Below are 20,096 nucleotides of genomic sequence, written 5' to 3'. Positions count from 1 at the left end.
ATAGAGGCCCCCTGGGCTGGCGTCTGAGGGCCGGCCATCGGGCCGTCCGCGTGCCACTGGGCCAACACAGGGCGAGGGGCTGCTGGGCTTACTGGGGTGGCTCACGCAGTGTGAGGGGAAACGGAGTAACCGCCGTCTCGTCGAGAGAAAAGAGTAAGAGTAAAAAACCCGGATCCTCTGGGGCTCCCTCCCAATTCCACGGCCGGGAAGATCCGAGCCACCCCAGAGAGTGAACGGGTGTGGGAACCCACGAGACTGTGGACTTCCCTCTGGCTGGAGCACGTTTTGCTGCTTGTACCAGAAAGAGCTGCCTTTGGTTAGGTGAGGGCGCTTTCCTTCGGCGCTGGTTACTGTTTGGCAGGAGCCTGAGGATGGGAAGCGGGGAGCCTACGGCTGTTGACCGGCCCAAGAGCACAGCCTGCGTGACCGGGCTCACCGACGCTCACCCCGTGCCCTGCGCTGCCGGGGCTGACCGTGCACAGCCCGCCTCTGCCAGCCCGCCTCCCACCCACAGCTCTCCGCACCCTGTAGAGTGTGCCGGGCAGGCGGCTCGTCAGGACTGAGATCAGAGCCTGGCGTCCTTAGGGCGAGGCGCATCGCCCGCCAGCAGAGGCAGGCTGCGCAGAACCGAGGGCTCGACGGGAGCCTGCAGTGGCGCGTCCCGGGCTCGCAGGTGGATGACACCCGCGTGGGCAGCTTCCTGGTCATGGAGACGCAGCGCTTCCGCAGACACCACTCGGACGGGCGTCACTCACAGAAGCTCAACTGTGAGCTCGAGTTTTCACGACGCTCGGCGTCTCTCAGATTTATTTCTGCTTTTAAACTACTCAGATATGTAGTACTCAGGTGCAAATGCCAAGCAAGAAGCTTTGCCACAGTACCATGACTTTCTGTTACCATCTCTCCTCTTCGATAGTGTACTTTAAGTAACTTGTATAAATAAGAAATCTTTAATGTCAAATTTTCTCTAAATGAAAAGTGTGAGGTGTAGAATTCAGAAGAGAGATTTGGATTACTGATAGAAAAAGAAATAGTCGAAGTTAGAAAAAATGGCTATAAATCCAAGACAAGAATAGAGAGACAAGGAGATGGCTCAGGGCGGACTTTTGGAATAACAGAGGGGGAAATTAATAGTAACAGGTGAAGCAGTGAGAGGTCCGAGGACTATCAAACGCTGTGTGCAGAAAGCCAGGGTGACTGATTTCTGCAAAAGGAACGTTAGATATCCACCACTGTTCAAGGAGGACCACTGTCCATGTTACCAGACAGTCACCTGTGACCCTCGGGACTGCAGATCAGTCGTCACCAGTTACGGTGGAAGGCAGGTTTTTGAGGCTGAAAGACTGAGAAAATCGCCTGGCTGGCGTGGCTCAGCGATTGAGCATCAACCTAGGATACAAGAGGTCGCAGTTCAATTCCCGGTCAGGACACAGGCCCGGGTTTCGGGCTTGATCCCCAACAGGGGGCGTGCAGGAGGCAGCCGATCAATGACTCATCATTGATGTTTCTGTCTCTCTCCCTCCCCCTCCCTTCCTCTCTCTGACATCAACAAAAACATATCTTTTTTTAAAAGAATGGGAGATTAAAGTAGAAATCAACATACTGAGGGTGGAAAATTTTTCTCTTTCAAAACGTCTGTTAAAAAGGAGCACTGCAGGCCAGGCCCCTGGGGAAACAGATGCCAAAGGGAAATTTCTGCTTCGTTCCTGTTTCCAACTAGGGGAGACGTGGGCGTGTGTGTAGACACAAAGGGAAGGGGTTACAGTGGGGAGGGAGGCGTGGGAGGCGCAACAGGAGAGGGGATAATTAATTTTTTTAAATGGTTCAGAAATAATGAGGAGGAATTAGGATGAGAAGCTGAGGCTGTGCTGATAATAGCAACAGAGACAAGAGAAAGAATCACTTCCTCCAACAAAAATTCACGCACTGTATCGGTTGTAAAAATTAACCCACACATCTCTCAGACCAGGTTTCTCTACTTTGCTCTGGAAAGGAGCCCAGGGGCACAGTTCTGTCTGTTGCGCTGTTACGACGACGTTATGAGATGGTGCCTCACCGTGCGCACCCCTGGAGGGCGCGTCCCTGCGACTCCAGTTTTAATTCAGAACCACCTTGCGCCTGCCTGAAACACGGGCTGAGCAATGTCTGCAGCTACACTGGACCTTGCAAGAGAATGCCAAATTCTTACCTTTCCTTTAAATTAAGGTTTTAAAAGAGGTCAGGCTCAGTGTAAGTGCAAACATTCTAATTGAAAAACAACCATAAAGAAACAAAATGGTTTTCTCTTCCAAATACACTTCAGAAACAGTCTGCATAAAGCACGTGGTTCAAGAATTTTCTAAGTTCACACAAACGAATCCCTTTCATGTGACTGACGGAACGGAGCCGGGTAAAACAGAATACAGTTGACCTTGAACCACACAGGTCTGAGCTGCGTGGGTCCACTTATCCCCGGGTTTTTCTTTTTCAGCAAATGCCTGTATTGTTTTCCATCCACATTAGGGAGTCCGCAGGTGCAGAGGGCCAACTGTACGCACTGATCTATGCCATGGTGTACAGGGACCTGAGCGTCCATGGATTATCACATCTGTGCCGTCTCCGGGAACCCACCCCCGTGGATGCCAAGGGCCAGCTAAATTTCCGGGGAGTCAAAAGTTATCCTCAGATTTCCGACTGCAGGAGGTGGGCCGGACCCCCTAACCCTCATGTTCAAGGGTCCACTATGCATCTGGCTACTTCAGGACCAGTTAAAATCATAGCCTCCCTTGTCTTAGGACATCATTTCCCTCCTTTTGTTTGGAAAGACATAGATTGACTATCCTGACTAAATCCAAAATGCACTTTTCTTTACATCATTTTGTGGCCCATCCTCATGGTTTAGTTTTGAGTGAATGATTTAAAAGATAACAGGGTCCCTCATATGGGCGGAAACGCTCTGTGAACCATACTTATGGGACCTCAAGGAGAAGGTCTGGAGCTTGCAAGCTTCTCAGGAGCTCTTCCGGAAGCCACGGTCCTAACCAAATCCTCTATGGAAAGAAAAAAGGCTGCCACAACAAGCCACCCACGGACAGAAATGCCAGGAAAGGGGCCTCACCGCCTCTCCACGCCATTCCCGCACCTTCCTCACTCCCTCCACGTTCGCTCTGCGGGGAAGCCAGTTACTCTGTGATAAAATGACATGTGAAGAGGGCCACATGCCACCAAACCTGCATCTGCATCCAACAGCTGGCGAGGACCTGAGACCACGCGACAGTCACATGGGTGAGCGTGGAAGCCAATCCCCCTCAGCCAAGTCCTGAGACCCCAGCCCCGCTAACAGGCAGCGGCAGCCCTGCGACAGGCCCCGAGCAGGAGACAGGTGGCTAAGTCCTGTCCAGATGCCTGATCCGCCAGGAACTAGGGAGGAATAAATGTCTGTTTTAAGTGCTACGTTTGGGGGTAATCAGCGAGCGCTGCACAGGCATGTGTGTGTCGCGGTTCATCTCTAAGACAGGTCTCCCCACTCACAAACGCTCCATTTCTGAAAATTAATGTAAGTGTGGCTATGATATAACACAAAAGAAAGGAAAACAATCAATAGTGAAAAGGTGCAGGAGAAAACACAACAAAGCAAGAGGCCGGTTGGAGGGAAAGGATGTCCTGCTGCTTGGATCTGGGTCACTAGGTTAACCGCTTCATTTCAGTGGCGAAAAGACTCGGCCCACGGAGTTAGAAAAGCTCATTTGTGATTCCCTAAAAACAGCTGCTGATACGCTCGCTTTCTTTCTCAGAGAAAGGGAGCAATTTCACAGGGCAGAACAGAGGCCAGGGAACGCAGGGAGAGGGACTGCATGTCCCCGTGCCACTCCGCACAGCGCCATCCGCACCCCTAGCGTCTGACTCCAGGCTCCCCGCCCTAGAAACTGGTCTCAGTCCTCCTAACATCAAAGAAACAGGAGAAAACTATGGGAATGGGTTGTGTCTTAGCCCCAACATAATTACCAGTGTATCTTGTGACTTCAGAAACACACGGAGGTTATTTCCATTGTCACAAATTTAGCTAGTGAAACAGTTCAAAGGGGTCTTAATAAAGTATATTCTCATTTTCTGCATTTACTGCTGTATTTCTGCACATATTCGAGGGCTTAGTTTATTATCTGGTTTTTACTAAGATACAACACAGAGGTCACACACATGCACTGCTTTAAACTCGGAATGAACCCCCAAAGTGGAAGAAATATTATAGAAAAAGAGGGCGGTGGTCTGCTGTTAACAGAAGTTCTGTAATTCGAGTGTAAATACTGAAGTTTGATACTAAATGTTTCACTTCTTGATTGATAAAAGCTTTCCTCTATTAGATCAGCATTATTAATAACTAATACTTGCAAGTAGTCTTATAATTTCTGGAGTCTTTCATATTTCTTCTAACCCTTACAAAGGCCATGTGAGGTGTGAACTATGACAACCTACTTAAAAGAAGCTCGTCAAACAAAGTATCTGCCAGGACTAATTCACACCTTTTCCAGTTTCAAATCTCATTTTTATTTCTCATGCCACGCTGCCTAACGACATAGATCTGAGGGCTGTCCCGTGCTCAGGAGGAATGGAACTGAGGTAGGTAGTCACTGAAACAGGTAATACCAATATTTAATTTACAGAAACCTGCTACCACATGTAAAACGCGACCGTTGGGTAACAAGGGAGAATGGTCACATGGACAATAATATGCATGACTGATGCGTGTCTGGATAGCAGAAGAAACACGTTTAAAACAAACAGGAAAATGCCAGCAGATCAAGAAACCAAGTTACGCAGGGCATTCAGAAATAAACGCGCTTACTGCCATTTCGATTTCCAGATGTTGAAGGAAAAAAAGTAGAAATACATATTAGTGATTTATTTTCAAATAAGATTGACACAAATATAATGATTTGAGAATGTATGGTAACAATAATACCTGTGAAAAATTATAAAATATTTTATAATGTATCCTCTATAACATTTAAATTTATAAGGAACAAAACAGAATGTTTTCCTCTTTTGCCAACAAGAAACCTGCGGGAGGTATGGCTGTGAAGTTCCCAAGCACAGCAGAGCGTGCATATAAATCAGTCTGCTTTTAACCAAGATTTTTATCAGCTATGTGCATTTCAAACAGGAACCCCAAATATTCGAATGCTGAGATTTAAGTCCTAATGTTAGAATGCCAAAGGACTTTTTTAAACTCCTGGGCAACCCACACAGAACACACAGGAAGAATACAGCAGTGTTGAAAGAAAGCAAAGTAAACGAGCCACTTTAGTCTTGACCTAAATTCAACAACAGATCTGATACTCTGAATCTGACCAGGAAAAATACATTATTCTACAACTGCTTGAGAAGCTACGGGGCAGAGTTATAAAGAGTAGTTCTGAGCAAATGAAAACCCCGCATTGTTGCAGTTGAACAAAATTGGGCTTGGACAATAGGGAACCCGAAACTCATTTGGATTCACGCAGTGTTTCAAAAACACATCCCTCAGACCTCTTACATCAATCCCGGACCTAACTGGCATCCAGAACCCAGATCTCCAAGCAGAGGTGCGCGGGGCCCAGCCTCCGCACGCTCAAAATCCCAGGGGCTGTCCCCTTGTACAAGCCTCCTTCCAGCAGGACACCTGAAGGCAGGGGATTACTGTAATCCACGAAGGGTATCATAAAAGCATGACTTAAAGTCTCACGGCCCTCCCGTGACATCACGTTCTAACTCCGTTTCTAAACCGATCGTATACAGGTTTTCCCCGGCAGCCCGAGTGCAGTTCAGGGAGAGCAGCCATCAATTAAGGTCTAGGCCGTGTGCACGGAAAAGAGAGCGGCGATCATTTTAGGTCTGTCACAGGAAGAGATGGGAATCTGCAGGCACAGGGCTTCAGGATCTTCCCTGTGAATCTTTCCCACATTATCTGAATTCTCGCTCAGGATGTCTGAGGCCTCCGAACCCAGGCCTCCAAAGTCACAAAACACTGAAGCGGGTGTTGGTCCAAGCTAATGGACAAAAATACTTGCTAATATCCAGGTCAACTTCACAATTCTATTCTTTTGCTCTTCTTGGCCCATGATACCTATTTTTTCCTAAAATATTCAGGCACAGATTGAGCCTGAACTGTAAAAATGAGTCACATAACTGTAAAAATGAAAGAAAGAAAAGTATGTCCCTTTACAAGAAAAGGCCGCAACAGAACTTAACTGGATAAGGGGCAGCCCAGACAGATAAAAGTGGGCCTGGTCCTCCGTGGGCACAGGCCGCTCAGCCGTGCATGGCACAGAGGATATCCCAGTTCCCTGGCTGGGTTCAGGAAATCCAGTTAGCATCACCTTTTTTAGCCTGAACACATGGTTTGAATACAATACATGGTTTTCATTTTTGTGTTATAATGTCAGATGGTCTTTTGGGATTTGACCCAACTATTCTGAAAATTTATACTTTTCCCATAAATGCAAACTGATGGGAGTTTTTTCATTATAAATGCAGACTTACTTTTCTAAAATTTAAAAGCATTTCATCCCCTAAATTATGCTGCATAAGTAATGTTTTCTTTCATCTTTTTTCTTCCTTAGAAAACCTTTATAGTTTCATGATGATATCAGAGCAGACTAGTTCATGAAGCTACAAGCCGTCATGGTGCTTAAAGCCTGGGCCTTGGAGAGTCCTGTACACAGAGATTATTTTATAATAAAGACGAACTTGATAATGATGGGTATACTGATACTGATATCCAAAGTCTCTGCCCCAGAGTTTTTGCTCTTCTGGCCTCCTTCTCGGAAACCCTCAAGCTGGAGTTGTCACATGCATTATTTTCATGCTTCTGTAGCCAAATAATCTATGACTTTCCCCATAAGGCAGAGCGAATGGGAGTCGCAAGCAGGAACCCAAGTGGGGCAAGTGATTCCAGACCCATCGAAACGCTGTGCTCTCTCTGTCAGGGGATCTCCCGCGAAGGCCTGGCCTCCTCGAGTCCCTCCTCTTTGGCAGAGAGACCCAGGGGTGCCGAAGGGCTAAGGTGCACTCTGGCTAGTGTACCGTTGCCCAGCCTAGCAAATTTCACTGGGCACATCCAAAGGCAGCGGAAAGTCACCACATTTCCAAGTACTGATGCTTAATGTCCTTTCTTTTCCTAGCAGAACTACCATGAAATTTTATTTTAGTGTTTTATATTCACCAAAGTTTAATCTGTATAGATTTGAAATGAGAAAATATACCCTGTGAGCTTTATTTCATGCCATCTGCTATGACGGTTTTATTTTCACATGGGGACTTATTTCCTGTATTCCCCCTTATATTTTTTATATCTATAATGTTAGATATTGTCTAAGAACATCTCCTATTTTGATGCCTCCGTGGCATCTGTCCTGTCACTCTTTCTACTTGGATTGCTCTTCCTTGATCTTTACACGATAGGTCTTCCAAGAACCAGTCTCTCTGCTAACTCCTCAATGATTCCCCCAGACTGACAGACTTCCCCCTGCTCTGAACCTGTATAGCACTGGGGGCCACACTTGCAGCATGCGTTACTTACCATGTTTATTTGGATAATTAGGTTCAAGCTAATTCTATTAAGAGGGGTAAGAAGAGGGGTGATAAAATATTCTCTCGTCAGCAACAGGCAGTAAATACACAGCCACTATGTACGATAGTGTCCTGAGAGCAAGTTTACATTTTAGTATATATTTCTAATTCAATGCCATTCATTAAAAATTGTGAATATTTTTCAGGAAAAAAATGACATCTCTTCATGAATTTATTATAAGCACAGAAAGTGGTATTTTGTATTTAAAATCAGTATTAAACATCCAAAATTCTTTGAAAAGTCCTAGAATACCAGAAATGACTGTCTGACATATGAAAGTAAGAGGAAAGCAACTTCCCTTTTCTGATAACGCTCTGTCCCTGATCACCGACGTGTTCGGAGATTATGATCATAATCATAACCCGTGTGGGTCGGGCGGCAAGCCCAAGAAAGGGTTCCTACTGTTATTTTGGCTTCCGCCATCCGTCCAGGGGGTCTAAGGTTGTCAGAGGAAGGAACTCTCCTCCACGGGCCTCCTAACAAGGGCGCTCTGAGGTTTTCTGGTCCAGCTCATTTTTTCACCTGTCAGGTTGTATTCTGTGCACACTCGTTTTCTAATCTACAGGTAAGGAAGTGAGTTTTATATTAAGATGTCTGCTTTTTCAAAAATCAGAATTATTTACTTTCCAAATCCTGAGAGGTCACCATATCTAAACGGAATCCTTCTTTCTTTTCACTGGTTTATTCTTGAAATTGGTATTTGATTTTTCTCAATTAACTTTAAAAATTTTACTTTCATTTCCAACCAAGAAATTCTTACTGCACTTCAAATGCACCTGCCTTACTAACCTTTTCCAGAGGCTAAAGGGCTGGACGAGCCTCCTGTGGACTGTGCCCGTGATGAGCAGCCTTGACCCAGGGATACGGAGGCAGCAGAGGACCTGACTGGAGCTCTCAGCCTCACACAAATAAAAACTTCTGATTTCGTGTTGTCCATATTGCTTAAGTTATCTAGACGGCTTAAGTCTATTAATAGGAACTCTCTATTTAATATGCATTTATTTACTCATTGTTGTGGCCTTTGTGGAGGCTCTGATGACTCTGAAAAACACTGTCTAATACTCTGGGTTAGGGGCTTGTACGCTTTCTCTGCACAGGGCTGGACAGTAAATATTTCAGCTTTGTGGGTCACAAATACTCAGCTCATCCGTTGTGGCCACAGACAATACAGAAACGGAGGAGTGTGGCTGTGTTCCAATAAAACCTGGTCTACAGACACTGAAATGTTAATTTTACATAATTTTCACATGTTTCAAACATCTCTTCTGACTTTTTTCCAACTATTTGAAACTGCAAAAACTACTCTTAGCTCATGGACCTTGCAAAAAACTGGTGACTGGCTAGACTCGGCTACAAGCTATAGCCTGTCAATCCCAGCTTCGGGAAAATAAGAGAAATCAGATTTTGTATCAGTAACTACTGGGAGAGGAGAAATGTGCAGACAAAACAGTGGGCTAAAAGGTAATGTAAGAAATGGCCAAGCTGTCAGGAAAGGTCGAAGGAAGCATGAGCTATTGATATTGTATCAAGTACCATTTCATGAGCAGCTCTGATGTTGACTTTAATGGAACATTTCTAGAAAAGTAAAAATGTGTTGTGATATTGACTTGGACTCACTGTAAATGCAGTGCCACAAATTAGTGCCACCAACGAATTCTCAAGTCTGTCTGTTAATTAGAAGTAGGACGTCATCTGATGGGAGGAATGGAGATAACCTAAGAGTGCCCTGTCCAAGAGGAAGCAGCAGACAGAGCAGGCACCAAAGTAAACGTGCAACGTAGCAGGAAAGGAGCCCTAGGGGTACCACTCTCAAGTAGTTATAAACATCCGAAGAGGGTCCAAGGAACCACTGCAGGCAAAATGAAATGCAAACCAGCAGGAAGCATTTACACAAAAACAGCTGCTTCTCAATCGTGTTCATAAATGGAATAGCTTAAAAAACAATCATGGTGCACCCATGCCCTCCTCCAAACTGTTAAATATGTCAGCTTTAAATAAAAGACACTGTTCAGTTATACAATGACGCGTGATAGAGAAGCCAGGAAAAAAGGCACAGAATGAGCCAGATGCCTACCATTGTTGAAAGAAATCACACTGAGGAGAAATGGGTTGGAATTATTAGGGTAAGAACCAAGCCAAAAATCAGTGCAACCACGATTTTCTTTCTGCAATAATCTATTACTGCCGAAACTCGGTTGTGCTATGCAGACATCATTAATGTGTAACTTATTCGTATAAAAGTATTTGCTCTATTAGAATATCCTTAGTTAGGGCTAATCCAGGAGGATTTTCATTTGCTATAAATTTTGCCATTTTTCAGTGTCTAACTTATTTCGGGCATAAGCCTGGATAATTATAAAGGGGTGTGCCTTACTTAGCAAAAGTCAAAATCAGACTTTTTATAGACCTGTGCGATTTTCCCACCATTTGTGGTGAATATTTTATTTTTACCTTCCTCTCCCCAAGCCCACACCAACCGTACCGAGGCTGGGAATTCTCCGTGTCCATTAAAGTTTTTCCGCAGCCGTCTGTGAACTCACCTTCAAGAACAGCTTACACATGGTACATGGAACAGATGACAGCTGTCACGGGGAGGCGGGTTGGGGGCTGGAGGAAAGACGGTGAAGGGATGAAGCAAAAAACCACGTATAGATCATCCGAAGGCCCGGACAACAGTGTGGCCACAGCCAGAGGGAAGGGTAGGAGGAGGGGGGTGGCAAAAGGGGGAAATGGGGATGGAAAGAGACTTTGCTTGGGCAATGGGCACACACTGCACTATGCAGGTGATGCTTTATTGAGTTTATACTTGAAACCTGTATGGTTTGGCGAGCCAATGTCACCCCAATAAATTCAATTAGAAAAAGAAAAAAAGAAGAGCCTGCATCGCTGAGAGCAGCCGGTTCTCTCCCTTTCCCACTCCCCAAACGTTGATGCCCTTGTTACGCTGCAGGGCAGCTGGTCTCACCCTTCTTGAGTTGGGGTAAACTTTTGCATAATAAAAACAAAAAGATTTAACAAAGGAAGTTAACTGTCCAATTAGATGTTATCAAAGCCCAATTAGGGGAAACAGAATATACCCAGTGACCCAATTCTTAAGAGGTCGACTGGGAGAAAAACGCCAGTTATTTCTCCAAATGCAACCACTTGCAAAATCTTCTGTGTTGGCTCCTCGAAAGTACTTCCTTTTAAAATAGCTCTCAGCAGAATTTAAAGGTTTAAAAAAAACACACACCAAAAAACCTATAAATCAAACAGATTTCTCTTTTAGGCTCTGGATTCCCGTTGGCCCATTTACTATGAGAATCTGGGGAAGCTACTGAAGCCCTCTGGGTCTCCCTTACATACCTATACAGTGTGGATAACAACAGTGCTGAGAGGACTCGAAAACTTAACACACGAAATGCCTGGAACACGTCTGGGCTCACAGTAGGTACACCATAAGCGGTGGCTGCTCATCACGACGTCACGACACAGTGACACATTTGGACACCATCGATAGCACAGCTCCTAGCACTTTCCCTAACTGGAAGCCAAATTCGTGTCCTCATGGGGACAAATGAAAAACAGTGACAAATCCCTTCTCTCCGGAGCATCTCACTCCATAGCATGTCCCTTCAAATGAACAGCACGTGGTAATTTCCCCGATTCCCCGCTTTCTCCCTGTAGCTTTACAATGTAACACAGGGATTACGTAGATATCCAGATTCACCTCGAGTGTCTTTAAAATGCACCAATTCAGGAGATTCTAGCCCATCTCCCATTTTCAAAAGAAATAATTCACACAACATGAACAGCCAAAGTCGCTGAGAATTCATGTTCCTTACACACTTCCCACCAGTCCATCATCTTTTTGTTGCAAAGAAGAGAGGAGATTTGCTGTCACTCAAGGGCTTTTAGGCAGCTGCAGGGCGACTGTGGTAAAATTAACTTTTCTTACTCAAGAAATGGAACCTCCACCACCAATGGCAGTAATTTCCAGTTTTTCATTTGTCTGCACATCAAGTTACAAACACATGTAACAAACTTGCTTTTTAAAGTATTCGAAATGCAAAGAACCAAAAGATAATTAGCCTAAAATGTAACAGCTGTCCACAGTCTAAATCTGAAAATACAGTGGGGTGAAGCATGAGTCTCCAATCTTCCTCCTGGTTGTCTCCTGATCTCTGGGACCTCAAGGCCTCTCTTCCACACTCCATGGGGCCCCGCCAATGGCTACTACAGGCCCCACTCTCCTGGGAGTGGGGTACAGAGGATGGGCATCTACAGAACTTAAAGGTGGATTTCTTTCTTTCTCTCTCTCTCTTTCTCTCTTTCTCTCTTTCTCTCTTTCTTTCTTTCTTCTTTTTTGTACTCAAAGTATGAGTAGTTTTAAAATATATTTTTGGAAAAATTACTAATGAATACACAACCCTGATACTAGTTCTAAGCATCTTTTCTGCTTAAATTCTCTTTCCACAAGAAGCATGTGCAAAGGGATAAGGAATGAATTGCAGCAACACACTTTCACCCTCTCCCCTCAGACCTCGCGGATATTTAGAAACAAGTCCTAAAAGTAAACCTGTATTGTTAAAATTCAAAGTGTTCCTTAAATATCTCTGCATTTAGAATCAAAAGGAAAATAAACTACCAAACACAAACAGACTCTGTGGCGGTTAATTTTCTATGTCAGCTTGACTGGCCTCAGAGATGCCAGGTGCTGGTGAAACAAGACCTCTGGGTGGTCTACGAGGACCTTTCTGGAAGATACTAGCACTCAATTCGGTGAACTCAGAGATGCACCCTTGCGCCCCCGGGTGGAATCGTCTAGTCCCGTGATAGCCCAAACAGCACAAGACGGCGGAGGGACGGCCAAGTCTCTCTTCCTCCTGGGCTGGGGCACCCCCTTCGGCTGCCCTCCACCGTCGGAGCAACTGGTCCTCAGGCCTTGGACCTCAGACAGGGAGCTACGCCACCAGCAACCCCGGTCCCCAGGCCCTCGGACTAGGACTGAGCACACCAGTGGCTGCCCTGGGTCTCCAACTTGCAGATGGCAAACTGTGGGACTTCTCAACCTCCATAACCCCATGAGCCAATTCCTACAATAAATCTGCTCTTAAATCAATCTATCATCTATCTATCTATCTATCTATCTATCTATCCATCCATCCATCCATCCATCCATCTCCTAGAGGCTCTTTTTCTCTGGGGAACCATGACCAACACATAATCATCTGAAGTTTGCAGAACTATGCTTATCTCTGTGTCCCGGTTACTCACACGCTCCCCACACAAGATTTCTCTAAACACACTTTGAAAAGGAAATAAAGTGTCTTTAGTGAATAATTTCTCTACACACACTGCACCCATTTTTTTGTGAGTTTAAATTAGCAATCGAAGCTCCCAGAAGCAAGTTCCATCTAGAGATAGAGATTAGTTTTTCCAATCAGATGCCAAAAGATAGAATAAGTATATTTGTTTTAAAGAAATATAAAACCATTTTATCTCATATTGGCTAAGTTATTTGCCAGGTAACATACATTAATATAAACCACAACTCTATTCTGCTCAGTAATTAGCATACCCTAAAGTTATTTGCTTTAGGTAAAATTATCTATAGAGCATTCACGAAGGGAAATATTGCAATGAGTTACAGGAAAGGTCTTCTCCTTTAAAAAGTAATAAAGATTCGTTCTATGATCCCATGTAGTCATTTACACACAGAAATGCCTGAAGGTCCAGGGAGTCCCTGGTTAAGCATACGCACAAAAGGTAAAGGCAGGGTTTTTAAGGCCCTTCCTTTGAAAACATCTGGAGTTGAGAAAGGGGTGCTGGACACCAGGGTGCAAACCTCAAGCATCATCCCACCTCACAGGCTACAGGCAGAGCAGTTCTGGAAAGCAGGTCATTCCCACCTTTGCTGACTTCGCCTGACTCTTGCCTGACTTGTCTTCTCACTGTTCGGAGAGATGAGTGGAGCCCGGCTGTCATACTGCGGATTGTGCCTGCAAACAAACAATTTGAACAGGATTAAAAGGCTTCGTTACTTTTGAATGTTTTATTTTACTTCCCACAAAGAAAATGAAATGACCAGATGCATTTTTTTTGGCTTATCCTGGCAAATGCTCTAGTTGGAAGTGTGGAGCCAACCAAGGGCACCTCTGGTTAAAATGCATTCCCGGGAACATCTCCGAGGAGCAATTTCCAAGGGATAATATGCATCCTTCAATTTTCTTTATCACAGCTGGAATGTGAAGTTAAGTCCCTGGCTGGAATTCGACTACCCGGAGCCAAGCACCAGGTGGCCTATCTGCACCTCCACCCAACAGCTGTGTCCGGATAGGCACAGCTGGTCGTCACATGCGAATGACAATATTTGAATGATAACATCCTGTAGTGGAGAAAAATGCGCCTGGGTAGCATGGGCCTCGGAAACTAGGTTGCACAGTTGCTCTTAATGGTACACGCACAGCCTCAATGACTAATTCACATACCCTCAATCTGTGTGGCTGCCATAAGAGTTTCCTGCCACATGGAAACGACCCAGTGTCATTCATACGGTACCAGTCTCTGTCCACAAGGACTCCCCTGGATGCTCACCGGGTTAGTTTCCTTCACATAAAAATAAGCACAACACAGTTTCCATTGTGAAGCTGGAGACTTTTAAAATTTTGCGATAATTAATAGACACTGCATTTTGCCAAGATGGAGGAATTAAAAGGTACTTGATAGAAAGCAGCTGCTATAAAAATTCTTCAGCAATTGGGGGATGTTATTATTCGTCTCCTAGCTGAGCCACAAATATCACCAGGTTAACAAACATAACAAATTTAATACCAAAATTTAGCACTTAAAAAAAACAGACACCTCCATGAAGGGCAACTGACAAGGAACATGCATTTGAATACATTTCAGACAAATATATAAATTCTGACCTATTTCAAATGGAGATGAACAAACCAAACATACAGTGGCAGGTCTGACAGTCCCACAAGGTGACAGAGGTTCCCTCTGCCACTGCTCAGACTTTGATGAATGTCTGCACCACCCCAGTGACTCAGAGAGAAGCTACCCTTCCTATATACCCAAAGTAGTTGTACACATAAGAAAAGCCACATTTAGTGGTGAGGAAACCTGGGTGTAGAGCTCACTGCTGCTTTTAGTGACTGAGTTCAGCCATGTCATTTAACATCTATAAACTTCAGTTCCGTCCCCTAAAGAAGGGGAGCCATAGATGAGATTCTTTGTGGACTATGTTCTGTAAACGGCTGTGAAACAGGAGGCGGGGGGCTCTTCTTCTGTTTGTTTCTCTAGGGGACTCAGTCAACAGTACTCCTCTCCCTCCCAGAGCCCTGAGTAAACTAAAATATCAAATCCAGGAGTGGCCAAACGGAGGCCTGAACATCACTTTCATAACTAACGAAGGCTGTCAGAGGATTTGCCTCACTGTGAGAGTCAACGGGCTCCCTGGCAGTCAACCCCAAATTGCAAGCTCACCTCGCCAAGCTTGACCAAGCAGGGGCAAGGAGCGGAGCCCCCAGGACAAAAGGCAAAGGTTAGCAGGCCCCGTTCAGTCCTCCCAGATTCATCAGTCAGCTGAGTCACTCCGAGTAGGGGCGTAGAGTCCAAGGTCCAGCTGAATACCCTCAATGTGAAAGAAAACATAGTGGGACAGAGATCTCTCCCTAATGATTCTCAGCTCTTGTCTCTTCCTCCAGTGGCTTAAACATTAGTTTCTGGTCAGCCAGGGATCCAACTCTCCTCTGGAGGAAGATGTAGGCAGCCCAGCAGGACAGAGGCTCTACTGTCTCAGAGCAAACCTCTCAACACCAGTAAGCAGTCCTGAGGATGTGCTCCTGAGACCACTCAGGGCAACACAGATTCTATATCACTGTCTGATTGGGCTTCCACTTAGATGTAACCTTGTTTGAATTCCACATGTTGTCTTGAGAAATAGTATTTCCATTATATATATTTAAAAATAAATACAAAATTTGACTTTTCATACATATGTATACATGTCTATACATATATGTGTATATACACTTTACCCACAGAAGACTCAGGAGTGAGTCAGAGTACTACATTAATTAAGTCAACTCCAAGGTCACCCTGTGCCCAAAGCCAAATACTCCTAATCTCGTTTCACATCCTAAATTATGTCCAGTCACATCCCTCATATAACCAGCTAAACCTAAGTGCTCTCTTTCTCTTCCATCTTGTACCCAAACCATGAGCAGGTCTACAGGCTCCTCCTTCAAAGCCAGTCCAGGATCTCACCGCTGCTCGCGCCCTTACCAACGAGCATCCCCTCCGAGCACCCGTGCCGCTTACGCTCCCCCTTGTTTCTACTGCTTGGCAACGCTCTGTATATTTGTTTAGTGGTTTACAGAAGTCCCATCAGAGTAGGAGCTGGTCTGTTTTGTGCACCACTGTATCTATGCCACATAGAAACACGACCTGGGCGACCAATTAATACTTTTGAAAAGAAGAAGATGGGAGGGGAGACTGTAAATCTGACCCTCTCCTATTTGAGGACTGAACATGCCTTTGAAGCCTAAAATGTCACAGTCAGCAGTATGTGAGAAGGGATGCTATTGTCTTTTAAAACCTCCCTATTTTCCGACTTGCAAGCCTTTGCCCTTGACATACACTAAAATGGGCACTCTGCCTTCACTGTACGTTCCAGGCACTCAAAACCTTCCACTCAGTTGAACGCTCCATCGCACACAGGTGAACACTGCCCAGTCTGGACGTTGCCACTATCGGCAATACCGATAAATTTCCCATCAGCCAATTCCATTTCCACTGAGCGGTAATCTACTCCCAGAAGATCAAGGTTATCAGATATAAAGTCCCCTACTTTCCTTCAATCCCTTATCCTCAAAAATGACCATCTTTTTATCCCAGGGGCAGAACTGCTCTTTCCTTTCAACCTCCCACTAAGTACCACAGTCATAGTTCTCATGTTGATAAGGCTTCCTGATCCTGGGGATATAAAGATTGGCTCAAGCTCCAAAGTCACACTCTAATCACATTCAAAGTCCTTCCAAAAGTCTCTAGAAATTTACAGAGATCTTGATGTTTCAAGGTTGCCTCAGTCTCTGACCTCCATCTGTATGTGTTGTTCCTGTTACGTACTAGTCTGAGCCAGGAGTGATATCGGGACGGGACGGGACGGGACGGGACGGGACGGGACGGGACGGGAAGGGAAGGGAAGGGAAGGGAAGGGAAGGGAAGGGAAGGGAAGGGAAGGGAAGGGAAGGGAAGGGAAGGGAAGGGAAGGGAAGGGAAGGGAAGGGAAGGGAAGGGAAGGGAAGGGAAGGGAAAAAATTGTGTGTTGTAGATTTTACTGAGAAGGCCAAGTGACATCATTCTGACCAATGAGAATGAAGTAGTATCTTCTGGGAGTGTCTGGAAATGCTTCTACTTTCCTGTTACAGAGGGAGAGGGGTGGCTTGGCCCGCATGGCTCAGTGGTTGAGTGTTGACCTATGAACCAGGAGGTCATGTCTGGATTCTGGGTCAGGGCACATGCCTGTGTTTCAGGCTCAATCTCCAGTAGGGGGCTTGTAGGAGGCAGACCATCAGTGATTCTCTCTCATCCTTGATGTTTCTCTCTCTCTCTCCCTCTCCCTTCCTCTCTCTGAAATCAATTTTTTTTTAAAAAGGGAGAGGAGTTGTGGCTGATCCCAGACCTGTCGCCCATCCCATGGCTTGAATGTGGATGTATGTCGGGAGCAATAGTCCTGTGACCATGAGGCAACAGGTAGGTTCTGAATGCCAGCAGCTTTCTACTTCTTGTTTTGGGCAAAAATATAAATCCCTTTTGCTTTAAAGCGCCACTAACTTTCCTTTTGTTTGATACAGAAAGCTTTTAAAGCTTTCAGAATCACAGTCTTCATAACTCTAAACTATGACACTGAAAGAGTTTAAAGATGTGTGATCTAAACCTTTTCTGTAACAGCCATCTGGTCATTAGGGCACTTAAACTACTGAGCACCATCTGGGCTTTGGGATGCAATTAAAAGCTAGTTGGTTCACAGCTAGTTAATTCTGTACCCAGACGAGAATGATAAAGATGGTAGGAGGGTAGGAAAAAACCCTTCCTTGGAATGAGAGCTCAGGCAATACCATTTCCAGAGACACTTGACTCCGAATTTGCCCTGAATTTGGAGATCTGCCTAAGCTCTGAGTCTGCCCTGACTCTTCAGAAACCTAAATGTTAGTAAAGACGGAACTAACTATGCTCACCCCCCTGAGCAATGCAAGAGTCCTGATTTCCTAAGACTGACCTTCATCATGACCCAGCATGACACTATACATGCCATGGAACACCTGATGGGTTAATCCTGGGATGTATTTATATACAAAGACCTACAATTTAAAATACAGTCGAAAACAATAATTTCTGTTCATTCATAATGAGTGTTATACCTCCATTAAAAACGATGCTGTATGAGTAATTAGGGGTTTTCTGCAGTGCCCAAAATATTCAGTTTGTTGACATGAGAGGTGATGATTGCCTGGGTGTTCATTTTATGCAAAATTTGTTAAGGTGTATATTTGTGTTCTGTGTTCTTTTCTATATTTGTATTATATTTCACAGTAAAAGGGGTTTGAAAATACCATAAAGAATATTAGTGACATGCAAAGAAATTAAAGATATCTTTTAAAAAAGCAGTTTTCACAACAATGCATATAATGTCAAGATTTTTCACCAAATACATATATGCATAAACGTTAAGAGGTAGGTGATCTTTGATAAGGGGTAGAGTACTTAGAAATTATTGAAGAACACACATGTAAAAAATGGAAAAAAAAGAATACTAAGTCACATGTAAAATAATCTTCCCTTTTAAATCTTTACATGAACCATTGGGAAATAATAGACCAGTTGAATAGTTATACACAGGACACATCTGTTCATTAGAGTATTTTTCCTTTTAAATCATGACCAACAATTATTATTTTAAATGGTGAGAGTACTTCTGTAAGTCATTGTTATTTTATACTTTTGCTTTTATTGTGAAAACTTTTCATTAAAAAAGGGGATATCTGTAATACTTTCAACAATAAAGATAAATTAAAAAATAAATAAATAAAGCAATAATACACACACATAAATCATCTGTGACACTAGTTCAACGTCGAAGTGATTTTTAAAGCTGTAGGAAGATATCATGATGCTGTTCCGTTGCCCTAGCCCTTTATTGCTATGATGGGTCACATTCATGAGGACACCATAACGTCATCAACAACTGTCATAAAAAGCAGGTTCCCCCATGTAAAATGATGTACTATGTCCTTATTACGATAACGTTACTATTAACAGTGGCCCAGTATTAAAATCACAAATTGAAAATATGTTGTGCACAACTTACTTGAAAAGAAATCACCTCATAGGCCAATATTCTACTACACACTCTTGGTCCTATAAGTCACCAATATGACTTTTAAGGTTAGAAAGTCAAAAGAAAAAAGTTTGTGATCTGAATCTGCTATTGATTTGACTAATGGTTTCGGGGACACGAATCAGAAAAATGAAATATTCCAGAAAGGAAGACTACTTTCTTTTCTCACTTAGAGGGTAATAAGATAACACTTATTTCTGTATAATGACTAATTACAGCCAGAATGTACAATCAGGGAGTAACATCAAGTGTTCCCCAGTGAATGAAAAATGAATTTAAATTAGAAACGGTAGCACAATGTTCTTAATATTAGTAACAATCAGTACTTTCAGTTTGCGAAACTGATGAGAGCAAATGCCAATCAAATAAGCAACTTGTATTTAGATAACCCAGGTAGTAAGCTCATGCGGAGTTTTTTCGGACAAAAAAGAAATGATTGTTTCAATGCCAAGTCACGCTTACAGCTTTGCACAAGCAGCAAAACATGGGCATGTTTCTCAAATGGATTTCACAGCATCCCTGCAAAAGCCGGAGGGGACGGCTTCGTTTTTTAAGCCTCAGATTTGAAACACCTAGACTCCCTGCAAGGACAGCGTTAAATCCTCGGTGGAACCAGAGCTTCAAATGCTATCAGGACAGACTCAACTCTTCATCCTTCCGAGACTAATAAATTGAAAGCCCTGAAGTTTAGAGGAAATGGAGGGGAGCCTGGCCCCTGCCTCACCCCACACACGGGAAGGCTCTATTTGTAACATCATTTAAGCTTCCGTCTGAGACTGTCTCCTTGGTAAGACTTGAGGGTGCTGTTTATAATACATTCAGAAATTTCACTGCCCTGCCATGTTCTCACAAACACTGAAACTGAATTTTAGGCAGCTTAAAGTCGACAGAAAACATTCTTTTTAATTCCCGTTTAAGACAGTCAAGGAAAGTCTAACTACTCACTTTAAAATGCATTATAGATATCTGGCCAACTCTTTATTAGTCCTGTGGAAACTTCTGAATCTCAAACTGATTCCTTTTGGCTGCTTTGTACGTTTCTGGACTGCCTCCTCCCTGACATCACCTGACAGATGCTTGGTAAATTCCAATCAAACAATAGAATTTTACTTAATTTGC

The 20,096-nt window shown here is 44.0% G+C and overlaps 1 protein-coding gene across 1 annotated transcript in view; it reads right to left on the bottom strand.

Moving 5' to 3' along the window:
• Positions 1-20,096, bottom strand: part of LOC308553612 (uncharacterized protein) — a gene marked incomplete at its 3' end in the record, with an annotated part of 272,043 nt that overhangs the window by 248,942 nt on the left and 3,005 nt on the right. The window contains exon 2 of the mRNA XM_081129645.1: positions 13,480-13,569. Within this exon, the coding sequence (XP_080985771.1) occupies positions 13,480-13,555 (76 nt within the window). The 5' untranslated portion in view covers positions 13,556-13,569. The remainder of the gene's footprint in view (positions 1-13,479; positions 13,570-20,096) is intronic.

Source organism: Miniopterus schreibersii (genome assembly GCF_964146895.1).
Source record: "Miniopterus schreibersii genome assembly, chromosome: 2".
NCBI classification, from domain to species: Eukaryota; Metazoa; Chordata; class Mammalia; order Chiroptera; family Miniopteridae; genus Miniopterus; species Miniopterus schreibersii.
Note: the sequence above shows the minus strand (reverse complement) of the source record. Positions and strands in the feature narration are given on the sequence as shown.